Source organism: Plutella xylostella, chromosome 5 (assembly GCF_932276165.1).
Source record: "Plutella xylostella chromosome 5, ilPluXylo3.1, whole genome shotgun sequence".
NCBI lineage: Eukaryota > Metazoa > Arthropoda > Insecta > Lepidoptera > Plutellidae > Plutella > Plutella xylostella.
In genome coordinates, this window is record NC_063985.1 from 9,411,806 (window position 1) to 9,425,951 (window position 14,146).

The 14,146-nt window shown below is 38.8% G+C and overlaps 4 protein-coding genes across 6 annotated transcripts; 3 read left to right on the top strand and 1 right to left on the bottom strand.

The window, feature by feature from the left end:
- The first annotated feature begins 551 nt into the window (after nt 1–551).
- LOC125488468 (biogenesis of lysosome-related organelles complex 1 subunit 5-like) lies at nt 552–2,120 on the top strand. The gene is made up of 4 exons (XM_011570342.3): nt 552–641; nt 956–1,038; nt 1,155–1,343; nt 1,514–2,120. Exons 1-4 carry the CDS (start codon nt 623–625, stop codon nt 1,685–1,687), a joined length of 465 nt encoding a protein of 154 aa, XP_011568644.1. The 5' UTR covers nt 552–622; the 3' UTR covers nt 1,688–2,120.
- LOC105398271 lies at nt 1,694–3,112 on the top strand. The gene is made up of 2 exons (XM_048633425.1): nt 1,694–2,378; nt 2,637–3,112. The coding sequence occupies exons 1-2, from the start codon at nt 1,694–1,696 to the stop codon at nt 2,972–2,974; spliced, it is 1,023 nt and encodes a 340-aa protein (XP_048489382.1). The 3' UTR covers nt 2,975–3,112.
- A 1,281-nt stretch (nt 3,113–4,393) lies between these two features.
- LOC105398272 (sequestosome-1) lies at nt 4,394–11,366 on the top strand. Of its 3 annotated transcripts, none has more exons than XM_048633290.1 (9): nt 4,394–4,549; nt 4,711–4,890; nt 5,374–5,550; nt 7,080–7,255; nt 8,306–8,403; nt 8,740–9,443; nt 9,702–9,839; nt 10,173–10,286; nt 10,575–11,366. In XM_048633290.1, the coding sequence occupies exons 2-9, from the start codon at nt 4,716–4,718 to the stop codon at nt 10,721–10,723; spliced, it is 1,731 nt and encodes a 576-aa protein (XP_048489247.1). In that variant the 5' UTR covers nt 4,394–4,549; nt 4,711–4,715; the 3' UTR covers nt 10,724–11,366. The 3 variants fall into 3 exon arrangements, with proteins under 3 accessions (XP_048489247.1, XP_048489250.1, XP_048489248.1); XM_048633293.1 differs by having other exon boundaries at nt 8,740–8,996; XM_048633291.1 differs by having other exon boundaries at nt 8,743–9,443.
- Nucleotides 11,367–11,631: 265 nt separating this feature from the next.
- On the bottom strand, nt 11,632–13,609 carry LOC105398273 (exosome complex component RRP42). The gene is made up of 6 exons (XM_048633294.1): nt 13,443–13,609; nt 13,079–13,275; nt 12,637–12,802; nt 12,334–12,513; nt 11,996–12,225; nt 11,632–11,758 (listed from the first exon to the last, which is right to left on the bottom strand). The coding sequence occupies exons 1-6, from the start codon at nt 13,497–13,499 to the stop codon at nt 11,656–11,658; spliced, it is 933 nt and encodes a 310-aa protein (XP_048489251.1). The 5' UTR covers nt 13,500–13,609; the 3' UTR covers nt 11,632–11,655.
- Between the last annotated feature and the right edge of the window lie 537 nt (nt 13,610–14,146).

Below are 14,146 nucleotides of genomic sequence, written 5' to 3' on the forward strand. Positions count from 1 at the left end.
TGCAGAAATCAAATGAATGAAATATAAAAAAAACATAATTTCACAGATTAAAGAGAAGAATGTTTTTAGCCTATATTTATTTTTGACTCCTTGACGCCTAACGTTATAGCTTGAAGATGAAACAGTAGTGATGCTGATGAGACTCTTAGCTGAAACTATTTCATTATATTTCGTGTTTACATGTAAAGGCTTGATTAAAGATAAATGCTTTTATTCCATTAAAGAATTTATGAACCTAAAAATTGCTCAGAAATATGACGTTCTGATCTAAATAAATACTTTGTTATTGTTTTGTTGGTTAATTGATCATAAGCTTAATATTATTGATTTTAGATTTATGAATAAGAACCAAGTATTATTGTGAAATTGGTTCCTACTAGCTTTAAGTAAATTTACAGTGCCCACTATGGGTATCAAGTTGTAAGTACTATTTTTTTTAAGGTCATTAATGTACACTTGATGGCAATAAAATATTTGATTTGATATTACTTGAATTTAGATGAAGCTCTCACGCAACACGACTTTAGGGTCAACGAGCTACGGGGTTACGGGTCACATGATAAATGTCAGATTTTGACAGCGATCCCATTCACATTTTATTTTCATTCACTATTTTCTGGAAATGACGGAGTTGTCTAGAGGTAATATATAATTTTTAATTGATTACAATATTAAACGTACTAAAATCGTAGTATTACAAAGATCCCTACCCCTAATCTAACCTATGTTTAATTATTTTATTGTTATTAAACTTTTGAAGTATGTATCAGTTATTGCTTGTTCCGGAGAGCCTAGTCATCGGCTGTATCTTCCCCGTATTTCTTGTTTTCCATAGAAATTCCATAGAGCCATAGCTCATATGCTTCACGAGTACACTCTCTACACTACAAAGAGTCCTTTTATCATGTCCAGTGCGTCTATACTTAAATTGAATTTAATTTGTGATGTGTTTTAGAAATAGGAGAAGTTTGGTCCAGGTTATTCGACCATCGCCCATTCTTGAATGGAGAAATAAAGTTCATGCTCAAGGAGTTTGAGGTAAGCATGTTTAATGTATTATTATAATTCATTATCTTATTGCCCCTACCAAAGTGTTGCATTGAGTGAGCTATGGTGTGTGACTGAGTGATGTAATTTTGACTTCATATTTTCAGGAAAAACGAGGTGACCGTGAAGTTGAAAATTTGTTTTCAATACTAGAGAAGCTGACTGATGTAAAGGACACCCAGGTTGATAAAATTAAGAAGAGTGGAGAGACTGGCCTGCCCATTCTTAGTGAGAAATTGGATCAAACTTTGGAACTTTTTTCTGGTGTTGAGGCAGAAATTGCTGAAGTACAGAAGGTATTTTTTACATAATTATTCCCTCAACTGTGGTCTTAAAGGTGTGTGTGTGTGTGAGCAATAGAATAACAATAGAATTCATATGTGCCACAGGTGAACAAATACAGTGTTTAAATAACTCCAACACAAATTAATATACTTACTCACATATTTTTAATTTCCAATTTCAGCAAACTGAACAAAAAAGAATTGAGAATCGTGAAAAGCGTCAGAAGGAATGGGATCAGTTTATTGATGATATGAACTTTAAATGCAAGAGAATAGATAACGCTTTTGAAGAAAAAGAGGAAGAGCTTAGAGACTTGTATGCTGATTTGGACCACAAGCTTAATATCACCAAGTAAACCACAATGGATCTTAAAGGCTCTTTGGTTGATACCAATCTAAGAATATACCCATCTACAACATTTATTGAGTTTCTGGACTCATTACCCAAGATTGAAGGATTTCCTGTTAATATTATCAACATCAAAAATGGCAATAAAGATGCAAAACATAATTCAAAAGTAAATAAAGTAAAAGACATAAGTTATAGTCTAAACAATGAAGATTTGAAATATATTCAAACAATAAAAAAGTCAATAAAAGAGACAAACCAAGATGAGGATGAGGAGGATTACAAAAGTCCAATCAAATCAGATAAAAATAATGAAGCATCTTCAAAATCAGAAAACAACAATGAAGATCAAATTGATTCAAACTGCAATGAAGAAAATGAACTGAATGATACTGACATAAAACCTGTATCAAAAGAAGATGACGATCTATACCTTCACACTCAAGACATAGACTGGTTGTATTCTTATCTTCAAGGGAAAAGAAAAAAGGGTGACAAAAATGTACCCTATTTACATGACCTTCTTGAAGGGTCAAGGGTTGAAGTGCCAGAGAATGAGGTGATTAAGAGGAACCCTGTATTGGAGGCCAGGTGTGTGAAACTGAGGGCTCAGCAAGAAGCCAGAGAGTACAGACAGATGACCAAAGGTGTAGATAATGTCAGGATCAGATATCCCGAGGATAACATAAATTTTCAATGTGAGTATGTTTTGTATAGAAATATTACTTTCTGCCTATATCTACTAGGTGAGGCTGTCGTAATTCATAACCCACAAGTGCTGCAACAATCATCTATATAGATGCTGTGGCCAATGATGATGATATTTATCTACTCATTAGTGAGTGAACCCATATCTACCAAATACTTCAATTTTTATAATTTGTCCAGTGTTGTGATACAGTGTGGCTGTATGTAGATATCATGCAGTTGTATTTTAACATTTTTTCCTTTTCCAGTGAAACAAATAAACCGGCAACTAATAGCGATTGGTCAGTTCATCATATCTATATTTGCCGGGTTCCTGTTTGGTTTCCGTGGAGTAGAGTGGATGGTGGGCAACTTGGACTTCGGCTTCCGTATGCTGCTGGGCGTCATGTGTGCATTGGTCATTGCTCTAGCCGAAATATACTTCTTGGCTAAAAAACTCAATGAAGAATTGAATATGAGCCAGGCAGAGACCATACAGTTGGGCGGACCACCGAAATTAGCACCGAAAGACGTGCGTGGTAAAGATGATGTCCCAATGACAAAACCTTCCAATGTTCTCCAGAATGGAAAGCAGCATCAAGATTAAAAAGCATAGCCCTGTGTGTGGTAACATATTTATACTGTTCAATATAACATTTAAGTACTTACTTATAGGATTATTTTAAAATGTAGTTGAAGTGTTACATTAATGTTATTTAATATACATAATCGTAATTTCGATAAATTTGTCTTTATTCCCAATATCCTGTACTCTTCCTGTGGTATAGTGAGTCAGAACTTTTATGTTATGTACCGGTCCACCAGGTACCGGTTAAAGCTGCGTACAGACCGGCCCAACGAAGGCCAACGAACGGGTTTCGTTGGCCTTCGTTGCTGCAATCTGGACGGATTAGCGAATGCCAACGATCACTCGTGGCGTGAAGCGTGGCGGCAACATCAAAGAAATCGAGCTATTTGGACGAACCCTGTTTGGACGGTCGCCGAAGGCCAACGAACGAACGCTCAGTTTAAGCAAGAGAGCGTAGCGTTTATTTAGATCGTAGAGCGTAGTATTTAGATCATGCAGAAAAACAAAGGATGGAGTAACGACGATATGTTTTCAATTATAATGATGTCGTCCTCCATGATTAAATTGCGAATGAAAGAGTTTAAAGAACCGGAATCAAGTGCCAACGAACGTATTTTGACGTATTAACGAACACCAACGAGCATGTGGAGGCCAACGCTAGCGAACGATAAAATATCCTTCGTTGGCCCGGTCTGTACGCAGCTTAAGACAAAAGGGGGTGATTCTGGTGGTTCATCCAGTTGAGTATTAACAAAGTACCTACTCTGTGGGTACCTTCTTTCGGCTGACTACAAGGACGTTTTTGCCTTACTATACCACTTTTTCTACACTATATTAGAAAAGTATACTAATAATATTCTTCTTTAATCCCGCTACTCCTCCGAGGAGTCTGAGGCTGACACCAGGCGCTTCCATGCTTCTCTGTCGTGGGCCAGCAAGTTGAGCTCTGGCCACGACTTCACTTTCTCTTGGGCCTCGCTGAATATGGACCGCTGCCAGGTATGAGCTGGATAATAATATAAGAAGGAAAATCTTACTAATGGATGGACCACAAAGAAATACTAATGAATGGACCACAGAGAGAAAAAAAAACACGGAATGGACCGCTTGGCTGCAACATGACCGCAAGGTGCGAGCCGTGTCGCCAGCACAAAGGTAAATTTTTCCCCGTTATTATTCTGAGCATTCAAAATAACTTACAACATGTCAGTAACTTGTCCGTGGGTCCAACTATAAAGTCATGAAAGTCGGAAGTTGATCCTAATAATCCAACGTTGTCCAACTTAATCCAACGTTGTTGTCTTTTACAACTTTGTGTCTATGATCTAAGCGATGAAACTCAGTTTTGGTTTTGTTTTTGTTTTGTTTTTTTCTTTTGACACTTGACTTGTCATTTGTCATTCTACTATTGCACAACAAAATAATTTTGTTGATCTTGCTTGCTGCGATTCTTGCTTTGCTTCCACAACATTCGATAAAGCTCGGTGATTCATTATATTTTTGCTATTTAAAACTAGGACTCGGAAGAGTTTTGCTTAGTCGGAATTCTGATTTCATTAGTGTGTGATAAAATCGAAATTTGTGTCAAGAGAGGTAATTATTTTCCGTTTTGAAGGCACTTTCATTTCATTTTATTGCGCCGCAACCGCTTCGCTACGGAATGGAAGGCCACTAGGCCGCATACATAAACAAGATGGTGGCAGTGCTATAGGATCTAGCGAATATTCTTAGTTAAACTTTTTGTTTTTTCATAGAAACGATGGAAGATCAAGTACCATTCAAGGTGTATGTGTTCTGGAGCGGCCAGGCCAAGCCAGAGGTCCGCCGGTTTGGCGTGGAGAAGAGCGTCGTCACCAGCTTCCACTACTTGAATGCCAAACTCCAAGATGTCTACCCGGGGCTCAAGAACAAGACCTACTCTGTTTCTTGGAAAGGTAAGTGCCTTTATTCATAAATTAATATCATGCCTGATATTAGGTCTTCTTAGGTTGACCCTCCAATTTGTGCTTTTGAATGTTTTGTCAAGAGTTTTATTATAAGCATTAACAGGTTTTAACAAAAACAACTGTTGTTTTAATAAAAGAATGAATATCAAAGTTATTCCTAGCCAAGGTACTAACTTGATAGGTAGGTTTATCCTTGAGCTATAAATAATGTCAAACATTCTCTTTTACCACACATGAACACCATACAAAAAAAACTTGCTCATTGCATTGATGGTGGATCAACATGTGAATCTACAAATATGTACAAGATATAGTTACAATAATAAAGTTGTATACAAACTTAATAAATCAAACCCCAGATTATTAATTAGCCTGTGATCCTTGCTACATAGATTTTTTTTTCCATAACACACATGGACCTTATTACCCACCAGACCATAGCATATTGCATCATATAGCTTTTTATTGCAGATGAGGATGGTGATGACATCATCATTTCATCAGATGATGAGGTGATGATTGCCCTCGGCCAGATCAGTGGGGATTGTGTGAAACTGAATGTCCACTGCAAGGATACGGAGCCGGAGCCTAAGGATGAAGTCTGTGAAATATTACTGCAGACCTTCCCTGCTGCTTCTGCTGCTGGAGGTTTGTTTTTTTCTTTTACTATGGACTCTTTGATAATAATAATGGCTTCTGCTTCTCTTTATATGCTGCACATAAATTTTTCGTAATCATTTAAATATGGTACTGGTTTAGTTATTGATGCTGTTCAAGAAAACATTACATCATATTGAATATCCAAAACTCATAGGATAAAAATTATTCAGAATGGTCATTCTGAATAATATATTATCTATATATATAGTATTTGTAATCAATGTAAGTAATGTAATTACAAATACCATTCTTGCATTGTGTAGTATAAGTTAAAATGGATGTGGGTGCATTGCATTATGTATCCCTACATATGGAAAGATTACTGAACCATTTATGAAATTAGTATTAAATTATTAATAAATACTGTAAGAATCATAGAGGTACATTTATAAATATCTTGTATACAAGACATGTTATATGCTAATATGCTATACATTCAAGACATTTCAAGATCATTAAAAATATTTATCAACAGAAATGTTAATTTGGGCATGGAATTTGTAATTAAAGCATTCATGAATAAATTGAACTGGTCAATTCTGCCATGTAACATTGTGAAACACGATGATATGGCTAAATTGAACCAGTATGGTGTTGGCCGGCAGAGTTTCTTATCTGGGATATGCAAATTAACTACCAAGACTTTGACCCTTATAACTGGAATGTCTTTGTTGTTTCCTCATAGAGATTTCCAATTAAAGTTACCTTCTAACTTGTAAACAAGCTGCATTCAAACAATGTTATGGATTGTCAATCAATGTTTGTAGTTCAATTGTTATGGTTACTTTCTGTACAATGTCTCCGTTCATCTCATAGCTTAACTATCGACCAAAAAGGGCTTGTGGATGAAATTATTTTTAACGCGTAATTTTGACTGTTTCACCAATGTTGGCCTCATGCACTTCTAGCTTAGCACTAGTAGTCAAATTTTTATATTGTTTCTCATGAGGCAAGAAACAGTTTTACGTCGCGCTTTCTAGGCTTTGCTAGGGAGCGTGTATTTTGCACGCCGTGCTACGTGAATCTATATATATTATATCAAGCCCTAGAATATCCACGACGAAGTGAGGATCATTTTTTTGTTTGTTTTCAAATACAAAACGCGGGATGTCGCGCCATTTCCCCGCGTCTTGCGTGCTTATTCCACGCGTTACAATGAATACATGTATGAACGCGTGCGTGATCAAATCCGCATGTTGTTAACAGCCTAAGGGTATGATTGTAGCTACCGAGTAGAGTGGCCGAGACAGTGTCCTCGGCCGAGGTTCATTGGCCGAGGATCTCTGGAGTAGAAGCTTGGGGCCGCGGGTTCGAATCCTGCCAACGGCAAACAGTCTTGTGATGAACGAGTTTGCCGTGAGTCTGGTTGTCGTTTATCTATCTATGTATTTGTGTAGATATATCAGCTATCCGACACCCATATCACAGGTTCTGCCTAGTTTAGGGTCGGATTTCCGCGTGTAAGATGTCCCCACATATTTATATTCATCAAGGACCTAAACCATGATCCTCTACAGGCGGCGGCGACGGCAAACACCACCTGGGCGTGGTCTGCGACGGCTGCGACCAGCAGGTGGTCGGCTTCCGCTACAAGTGCGCCTCGTGCGACGACTACGACCTGTGCGGCAAGTGCGAGGGGGACGGCCTGCACGCCGAGCACTGCATGGTGCGCATACCCGCGCCCACTATGCCGGTACGTACTTTGTGTTGTTCTTCTTATGATGGGGCCACACTACCGTGATATGCAAATAGTTGCCGCGGTAATTGATGATATTAAACAGTGAAAAATCTTACACCTTACCTTAAATTATTTGTTTAGTGATCAAATTAAACCTACGATGGACGTCCATTACCGCGGTAATTATTAGCATATCACGGTAGAGTGGATCGCCCATTAGGGTGTCGGTGAAATGACTTAAATTAGACTATGGGTTTGGTCCACCCATGATGGTTTTCAATCATGGGTAAGCTATTTCACCATCTATATTGAATGGTGAAAAAGCTTTACAACTGTCACTCCATTAAAAGTTTTCTGGTAGAGTATAATTAAAGCAATATGGTCGTTTTGTAGATGTTTTTATAGAAACACCCAGGAACCGTGGCAAGCTTGGCGCTACTTTCCGGTGTCTGCCTATAATGAGTCAGTAGCCAATTAACTTTTCGGTTCTTATTTCATTCTTCCATCGTAGCCATTCATTACAAAAATATATAGGCACCGTAGTTACCATAATAGGCTTTCTGTTTAGTAAACGGTGAAGTGATTACATTGTCTTTTGTTAAAACATCAAGATACTGGTTGTGTCTGCCTACTTATTTTGTTAACGTTGCCGTTGGTATGACCTAAATTGATAACATTATTAATTCTGATAGTTTTGATGATTCATCTAAGTACCTCTCGTCATAACATATATTTAGGTATCATAAACCAGTATCAGCGTTTGCCGACGGTCGTTACACTCGACTCGCTGCTTCAAGGCCGTGCACTACATGAGTCATCATAACATACTTAACTGCATACCTTCTCTTATGTTTCGTAGGCATATTAGTGTTGTCGAAATTGATTCTAGCATTATGTTTAGTTTTGATATGTATTCGAATAATTATTATAAGTGTAAATACCTGTCAATACTATTCAAATAAGTGAAATATTATTCCTTTTCTTGAATTACTTACTTCTGTTTTGTAAAGTGAACTTGAATATGATGTGTTCTTAAAACCAATTTATTTTGTACCTATTCTACAGCACGCGTTGATCAAAGCGGCCATCAAGCGGTCCCGCCACTTCCTGAAGACTGTCGCATTGAAGGAGGAATGCCCCTACAAGAAGAACCGACGCGACAGGTAAAGTTCCTTCTTTCATTCACAACTTGAGTTAAGTTCTTATTACAAACTTAATAGTTCAAAGCCAGCCATGAGGTATAAAATCACAGCATGAATCTGTGGAAATGTAGTTCTGAAACAGAAATACCGATTCCAAAGCTTTTTTTGAATTTCCCATGAAAATTGATATAAGTCTGACGCTGCACTATAGCAAATTCATCAGACGCACTGCCGTGGCGTTACTGACGCTTGCTTCGCACGGGTAGGCAATCGAGTGATTTATCAGCTAGTAATTTTATGTTAATAGCCTGAGCCATTGTAAAAGCTACTTGCTCTAACTAATCCCCCTACACTCAGCAGGAGTGCGGAGAAGCGCGCGCACCGCGAGGAGCACCACCGCGAGCGGCGCGAGAGGCGCGAGTGCCGGCGCCCGCGCGGCTCCTGGCTCGAGACCTTCTCCACATACATGAACGAGTTCGCCAACCTCGCCGGCGACGTCGACTGCCACCCGCCCGCTGACGCCAACAAACCAACCACGCAAACTACAGCTGTAGCCACCCAATCTGCTACCCAAGCCACCCAAGATGCTACAGCACCACCGGCACAACCCACGGGTGAGAAAACTAACGGTGGTGGCACAACACAAGCGGGCACACAGGATCCACTCAACATATTCCCCGGACAGAAGCTGATTAACTTCATGGAGCTGCAGAAGGCGCTTACTGATGTCATCTTGCCGACCCTGCAGTCTCACGGATTGGTGCTGCCGACCAATCTCATCAGTCCTCAGTCCCAGCCTGAAGCGTCAGCCAATCAGGCGGCTCCTAATCCTCCTCAATCTTCGGTGAATGCCGAACCGATGCCTTCGTCGTCTACGGCCAACGCATCCGCTGCTCCCTCTGAGTCGTCGAACCCGGAAGTGGAAGTGTCGGGCGCGAGGAAGAGCCCTGAGTCTGACGGGATGAGCGTGAAGTCTGTGTCTTCAGCGTCAAGCTCGTCGAGGTACGCCGATACCGCTATGGAGAAGAATGATGACTGGACCGTGATTAACAAGGAGAATGGTAAGGATGCCATATTATTTTGTAATGGAATTGTAATCCTGCATGGTTTTGTTTTTTGTAATACAAAAGCCCAGTGTCTCAATTGAATAAATCTACCTTCGCATGAACACATAGTCCTTAACGACAATCCAGCTAATCACATTGCCGCGTTCCATACTGAAGTACTCCTTTGACGATCTCTTCTCAATCAGGCGCTCACTCTGTAATTTACTCATTACAACAATACTAGTATTTATCACAACATATTCGTCCCTCCAGACTTAATGGACGTGGCCGGGGCCCCGAGCGCTCCGTCCGAGGCGGCCCCCATCGGGTTCAACCTGCCGCAGGAGTTCCAGGACCGGCTCAGGATGCACGAGGGACAGCTCTACCCGGCCCTCAACACCGCTACCGCTGGTAAATATTATACTTACCTTGTTTATTAATCTTTATATGGCAAGCAATACAGCACAGTAATGGTTATGTTATTTCTTTTGTGAATCAAGTGGTCGCATCGAAATAGTAAAGTTTCTGTTGGAATATTCCGGGTATGTAGCCTTTGTTATTCAGAATATTAGAGGCTGATAGCTGTTGCTCGTTCTCCAGTTTGAAACATGTAATGTTGTTCCCAGGAAGCAATCTATTCAATTTAATCCTCTCACTTCGTTATTTACGTTATTTCCACCTCCACATAGTATTCATATTCGTACAACACAAATATCAATTAACTTTCACCTTTGTACTATTTAGTGACCAACCCCAAGGAGCCTGAGCGTCCGGCGCAGAGCCAGCCGCAGCCAGCCCCGACCCAGCCACAGCCATCGCCAGCTCAGGCCCCCAAGCCGCAGCAGCCGCGCCATGCTAGTAAGTACATTTTATTTACCCAAGTAGCAATCGACAGGAAAGGCTAGTAAAAAGGTTTCTTTTTGATTTCTTAATTAAAAAAAATATATATGTCATAGGTAGAGCTTTTAAAATTAATTTTTTGTTTTAAATGAAACCTATCATGAGCTAACAATCGTGCACCACTAGAGATAGGCCCTTTTCAAGGAGCGTCAAAACACCCTGCGTCACTCAAAACTTTATGCAGCTGCTGTAAGCACATATGGCACCACGACGCAAAATTTATCGTTCAATTGTTTACTCCCTCAGAACCCCACATCGCGGCGGCCATAGACCACATGCTGGCCATGGGCTTCAACAACGACAGCGGCTGGCTGACGCAGCTGCTCGAGAACTACGACGGAAACATCTCCGCAGTCCTCGACCTCCTCACCCCGGTGCACCCGAAAAAGAAGTAAACTTTCAAACGAGGCGCCATGGAGTTGCAAACTCTTTTGTGTTCGCGTGAAAAAAAAGTTAAAAATATAAAAACAAAAAAAAAATATTATTGTTAGGAGTAGAATGTAGCATGTTTCTGTAAGGCCAGGAAGTGGTGCAGGATTTGATAAGGTTTTTATAGCATAAGAAAAGATATATTATAATTGACTTTATTAGTACTTTCTAAAATTATGTTTATAATGTAGAATCTTTAATTTTACTATCTCAGACATAAATATTACTTTATTATTATAATTTTTATACTTAGTTTTAGTTTTACGCAATGATTATAAAATTTATTTCAAATCATGGGCATTTAGCTCTACATTCCTTGCCTAAAACTTCATTGATATCGAATTTATATTGCTACGTAATAAGTTTATGTTTAAAATAATGTTCGGAGCCGAGTTAGGAGAAATAAATTGCAAAATTTAAATACATAGTTATAATGGCAACGTTTTATCACCTTAATTTCGAGCTCCCTGTGATGGTAAAAGAGATGTGATATGTATTATGGACTGTGGTAGTTTAGTTTCTAATTATTACTAGCTTATAACAAACATAATTTATAATAATTATGATATTCTCTATAAATTACTATTTAATAAAGGTTAATGGGATAAACTTGTCTTTCTATTGATATATGTCTTACCCCCTATAGAATTCCTATACATTATTCACAACAAGTGGCATTTATTCATAACATGGTGGAGGCCTATACCCTGCAGTGGGTTGACATAGGCTGATGTTGATGATGCTGATTCACAACAAGAGAGGTGCATGAAAGGGCATGCTAAGAAGAACTATAAGTAACAGATGTTATTTATAGATGAGTTGATTGTACAAACTTGTAGTAGGTAATTTTAGTTGCTTTAAAAAAATACACATGAAATTGTGAAAATATACTGTACAGCTATTTTAAAAATCCATATGAATGCTTTTTAAGTGTTACATTTTCTTTCCTTTCTCTCAGAAGAGCGTGTCCTAGGGCTGAGTCTAATGACTGAGCAGCAACACTGAAACAAAAAAATAAAGCTCAAATGCATAAATATTTTTTAGAAATTGATCAGATGTAAGGACCCAATTCAGAAGTTGAAATAGGTCTGTTTTTACTAAATGATGTTTCTTTATGTTAACAAATAGAAGGTTTAGAGTAGTTTAGACTTCAGAGATTAGCCTTGATAGCTCCGATGATTGGATGACTGGACTAAGGTCTAAAAATTGAAATGAAAGTCAATTTACTCTGTACTCACATTCCCTGGTTAATAGCATCTTTCAGTGTTTTAGTCGCCACACTGCCAGGTCCGCTCATGCTGATGGCACTGCACTTCGCCTTGCCCTCTGCCACTTTATCAGATTCCTCTGGTGTACAATAGTTCTTTGGGTTGCCCGTCACACCAACAACCAATGAGATAACACTACAGCTTTCTTCTTCTGCTGAAGGGTCTACCACACATTTCTCTCCTATTTTACAGAGTGTCACCTGCAATTAATTTTCGATTTTACAGTATATTGTTGATCTGGTTGTCAAGGTTTTTCCAAAATAGTTAGTGCTTTGCTGCATAGACAAAATATACTTCAAGATGCTTACAAGTAAGGGAGCACTGCCCACATCCAGCAGTTTGCAGTCATAGGGGTCATCAGACAGCTGCAGGTCCACATTGCCTCCGTCCATGAGGGCTGCTTTCACAAATGGTATTCGAGTGTTGAACAAGGCTGCTTTCACAGCTAAAGACACTGCATCACACAGGTTACCACCGCATTCTAGTATCTGCAATATTTTTTAATTTTACAATACTTGTCATAACCAGACAAAATATTTTTACATGGAGAGAACTGTACAATAGTTTCATCATAAGGAAGAAAATAAGAAGAATTACTTAACAAAACTTACCAAAACATCAATATAGAGCTTCCAGCACTGTTTACCATCCAATATACACAATTGCTTTAGATTAAAGGCTTGGGAAGAGTGGTATGCTCTCTGCATCATGTTAGATATGCTATTGGCCAGCTGCTCCCCGCCCCGTCCTTCAAACTCAGGAGTTGCATTTGCAGAGCTAAAACATAAGCATATAATAATATGTAAAATTGGGTTATGGCACTTTAAACACAGTCAGTGAGTTTGGAGTCCATTGTACAGTCAGCTGTATAAGTAGCTATACACTTTTGAACCTTGTCAAAATCGTTTTGATTATATAAAATATGTATAATATAAAAATAGTAAGTAATTGTAGGTAGTTTAACAAGGTACAAAAGTGTATGGCTACTTATGCAGCTGACTGTAAAATGGTCAGACTATATCCAATGTCATTTCATTTTTAACTAAAACTGACCAGTCAACAAAGAACTCAATTTTCCCAGCACCAGGGTTGTCTGGGCTTGGGGTGTCAACTTCAGTCTTCACCCCCACGAGCACATCCGTGTTGGCTAGGCGCAGTCTTGCTGAACCGTTGGCGTGGCTCACCACGTCAGTCTCAAGCTCCATAGGCCGATAGTCAATATTTGATCGGCCGTCTGATCGGAAATCATCCTGGAATTTTATACATAATAAGTTTTATATTAACACAGGCATGGAGTCTCTTTGGTTACGTCAATTACAGTTAGGCAATTGGCAATATAAGATGTTGTTATGTGTTTTACAAAAGATTTGTTATGAATTTTAAGGTTAAGTTTTAGGTTATGTTATCATTTACTCACTTGAACTCCGTATGTTATAAATGATTTTTCGGTTTCACTTAGTAATTTAACCGCCATACCTAATAGATACTCTAATTTATCACGCAATCTATCAACAATTAACCAATTTTAATAGGCTTATAAAATACGCTCAACACTCAAATCAGTTTTTGTTTGAAAACAATCTTGACATTGACAGTTCACTTGAGTTGACATTTGGATTGACATTTGCCAGTATTTCTGACATCGAAAGTTGTTATTATTCTGAGAACACACCCTGCACTGTCGCTGAGTATGCGCGTACAAACTGTGCTACATTTAAGCATGATTTAAGCGCATTTGTTCCATCCATCACTCCCATAACCCATTAGCTAAGCCCATTAGGGATGATTAACAAAGACTAGAGAAACGGCAATCATATTTTTTTTTGCTCAACCCACAGCATGGATAATTTTACTTTTCAGACATCACCCTATTATTTGTGCTAACCAAACTTGTGCCGGGATCGAACCCGGGACCATCGCTGCATTTGATGTCTAAGCAGAGTTTAGATAGACCTTGGATAGGGCTTGGATCAATCGATATTTTGATCGAACAAAAGTACTTAGTAACTAAGTATTTCAAAAAGAAAAGCCACCATACAGACATTGATTTTTGCTGAGGATTTTTGTAACTATACTCTCTCCATTATATTATTGGTTTTTTGACAGTCGAAATCCCATACA

Coding starts and splice junctions, on each gene's coding strand:
- LOC125488468 (XM_011570342.3), top strand. Junction 1,039..1,154: donor TCATGCTCAAGGAGTTTGAG/GTAAGCATGTTT, acceptor TCATATTTTCAG/GAAAAACGAGGTGACCGTGA. Junction 1,344..1,513: donor AAATTGCTGAAGTACAGAAG/GTATTTTTTACA, acceptor TTCCAATTTCAG/CAAACTGAACAAAAAAGAAT.
- LOC105398271 (XM_048633425.1), top strand. CDS start 1,694: ATGGATCTTAAAGGCTCTTTGGTTGATACCAATCTAAGAATATACCCA. Junction 2,379..2,636: donor GGATAACATAAATTTTCAAT/GTGAGTATGTTT, acceptor TTCCTTTTCCAG/TGAAACAAATAAACCGGCAA.
- LOC105398272 (XM_048633290.1), top strand. CDS start 4,716: ATGGAAGATCAAGTACCATTCAAGGTGTATGTGTTCTGGAGCGGCCAG. Junction 7,256..8,305: donor TACCCGCGCCCACTATGCCG/GTACGTACTTTG, acceptor CCTATTCTACAG/CACGCGTTGATCAAAGCGGC. Junction 9,840..10,172: donor CCTCAACACCGCTACCGCTG/GTAAATATTATA, acceptor TGTACTATTTAG/TGACCAACCCCAAGGAGCCT.
- LOC105398273 (XM_048633294.1), bottom strand. CDS start 13,499: ATGGCGGTTAAATTACTAAGTGAAACCGAAAAATCATTTATAACATAC. Junction 12,514..12,636: donor AGCTCTATATTGATGTTTTG/GTAAGTTTTGTT, acceptor AAAATATTGCAG/ATACTAGAATGCGGTGGTAA. Junction 12,226..12,333: donor TGGGCAGTGCTCCCTTACTT/GTAAGCATCTTG, acceptor AATTAATTGCAG/GTGACACTCTGTAAAATAGG.